The sequence below is a fragment of the Aplysia californica genome, unplaced genomic scaffold (assembly GCF_000002075.1).
Source record: "Aplysia californica isolate F4 #8 unplaced genomic scaffold, AplCal3.0 scaffold01133, whole genome shotgun sequence".
NCBI lineage: Eukaryota > Metazoa > Mollusca > Gastropoda > Aplysiida > Aplysiidae > Aplysia > Aplysia californica.
Window position 1 is genome coordinate 56143 of NW_004798403.1, and position 1313 is coordinate 57455.

Below are 1313 nucleotides of genomic sequence, written 5' to 3' on the forward strand. Positions count from 1 at the left end.
GGGGGTGAAGAACACAAACAGTAAGGATTATCCTTTTTACGGCCCCTTTTGACCTCTCATGACCTCTTATGACATCCCATAACCCCTCATGACCTCTTATAACCTGTCATAACGCTGCATGACCCCACTCTCCCATCCAGAGGTACCGACGCATTCTGAAGCCAACAGCAGAGACAGTGCGATGTACATACACAGAGAGCCTCGAGGACACAGAGGCAGACAGATACCCCACCTTCACCAAGAACCTCTATGTGAGTTGACAGGAAAATAAAAAAATGCCAAATATAAATTTATCTATCGGCAATTGTCATGAAAGCCATACGGATCCATAAGAACAGTATCCCCTCGAAACTAAAAAAGGCAAGTTACTTTAGTAGAGGTTTTACGGCCGTCGCAACTGCATTAGGTCATTTGAGAGCCAGAAGATTAGAGGTTTTTACAAGAGGTGTTACAAGAGAGCAACAAACATAAAAAAGAAGAAGGGGAGATAAGGACGATAGATGTCTCATAGGAAAGAAGAAACAAACCACGCCAGAGCACCCGCCAACCACCCAAACAAAAAATACAAGGTATAAGTTTATCAGTAATATACAATTCGTCATGAGAGCCATACATGATGCTATGTATGAACAGTATTTCGTCGGATGTCAATAAAAAGCGAGATATAAGTTTATCGATCTACAATTCGTCATGAAAGCCATACGAATGCTGCATGAACAGTATTACCTGGAACATCGTGGGGGTAATGTTCCAGAACCGCCCACCATGTAATATAGGGGGAAAATCCGCGAAGTAGAAACAGTTTGTTATCCATTATGTATGTTGCACCTTTTAACCTCTCCTTGAACATTTTTACCCCCCTCTCTGTCCCTGTCTCTGTCTGTCTGTCTGTCTGTCTGAATGTCTGACTGTGCAGTCTGATTCTCTCTCTCTCTCTCTCTCTCTCTCTCTCTCTCTGTGTATGTCTCTCTCTCTTTCTCACTCGCTCTTATATGCATTTTCTATACTTGGAGTTTGAGAGACCAGCCGTATTTAAAATATAAAAGAAAGACTTAGTGTTATTATATAGTGTTATTATATTGGGTTATGATAACGTTTAGTCGCGTCTCGGCCACGTTTCTGAACAAAGAGATTCCCCGGGTTTTTCTAGTTTCAGACTAGATGTACTGTGTTCGCAAAACGTGAATTGTGACAATAATATTCTGAGTCAGAATGATGTATAGACATTCTATTTATAGCTTAAGAATCGATACCGCCAGACTAAATACCCGGTCATCTTAAAAGTTGATTATTCCCCTGTATCGGGGAAATAT

General features: G+C 41.1%; 1 protein-coding gene across 1 annotated transcript in view; it reads left to right on the forward strand.

Moving 5' to 3' along the window:
• Positions 1 to 1313, forward strand: part of LOC106013686 — a gene marked incomplete in the record, with an annotated part of 7782 nt that overhangs the window by 1557 nt on the left and 4912 nt on the right. Inside the window, 1 exon segment of the mRNA XM_013090075.1 lies at positions 141 to 251. Coding sequence (XP_012945529.1) covers positions 141 to 251 — 111 coding nt within the window.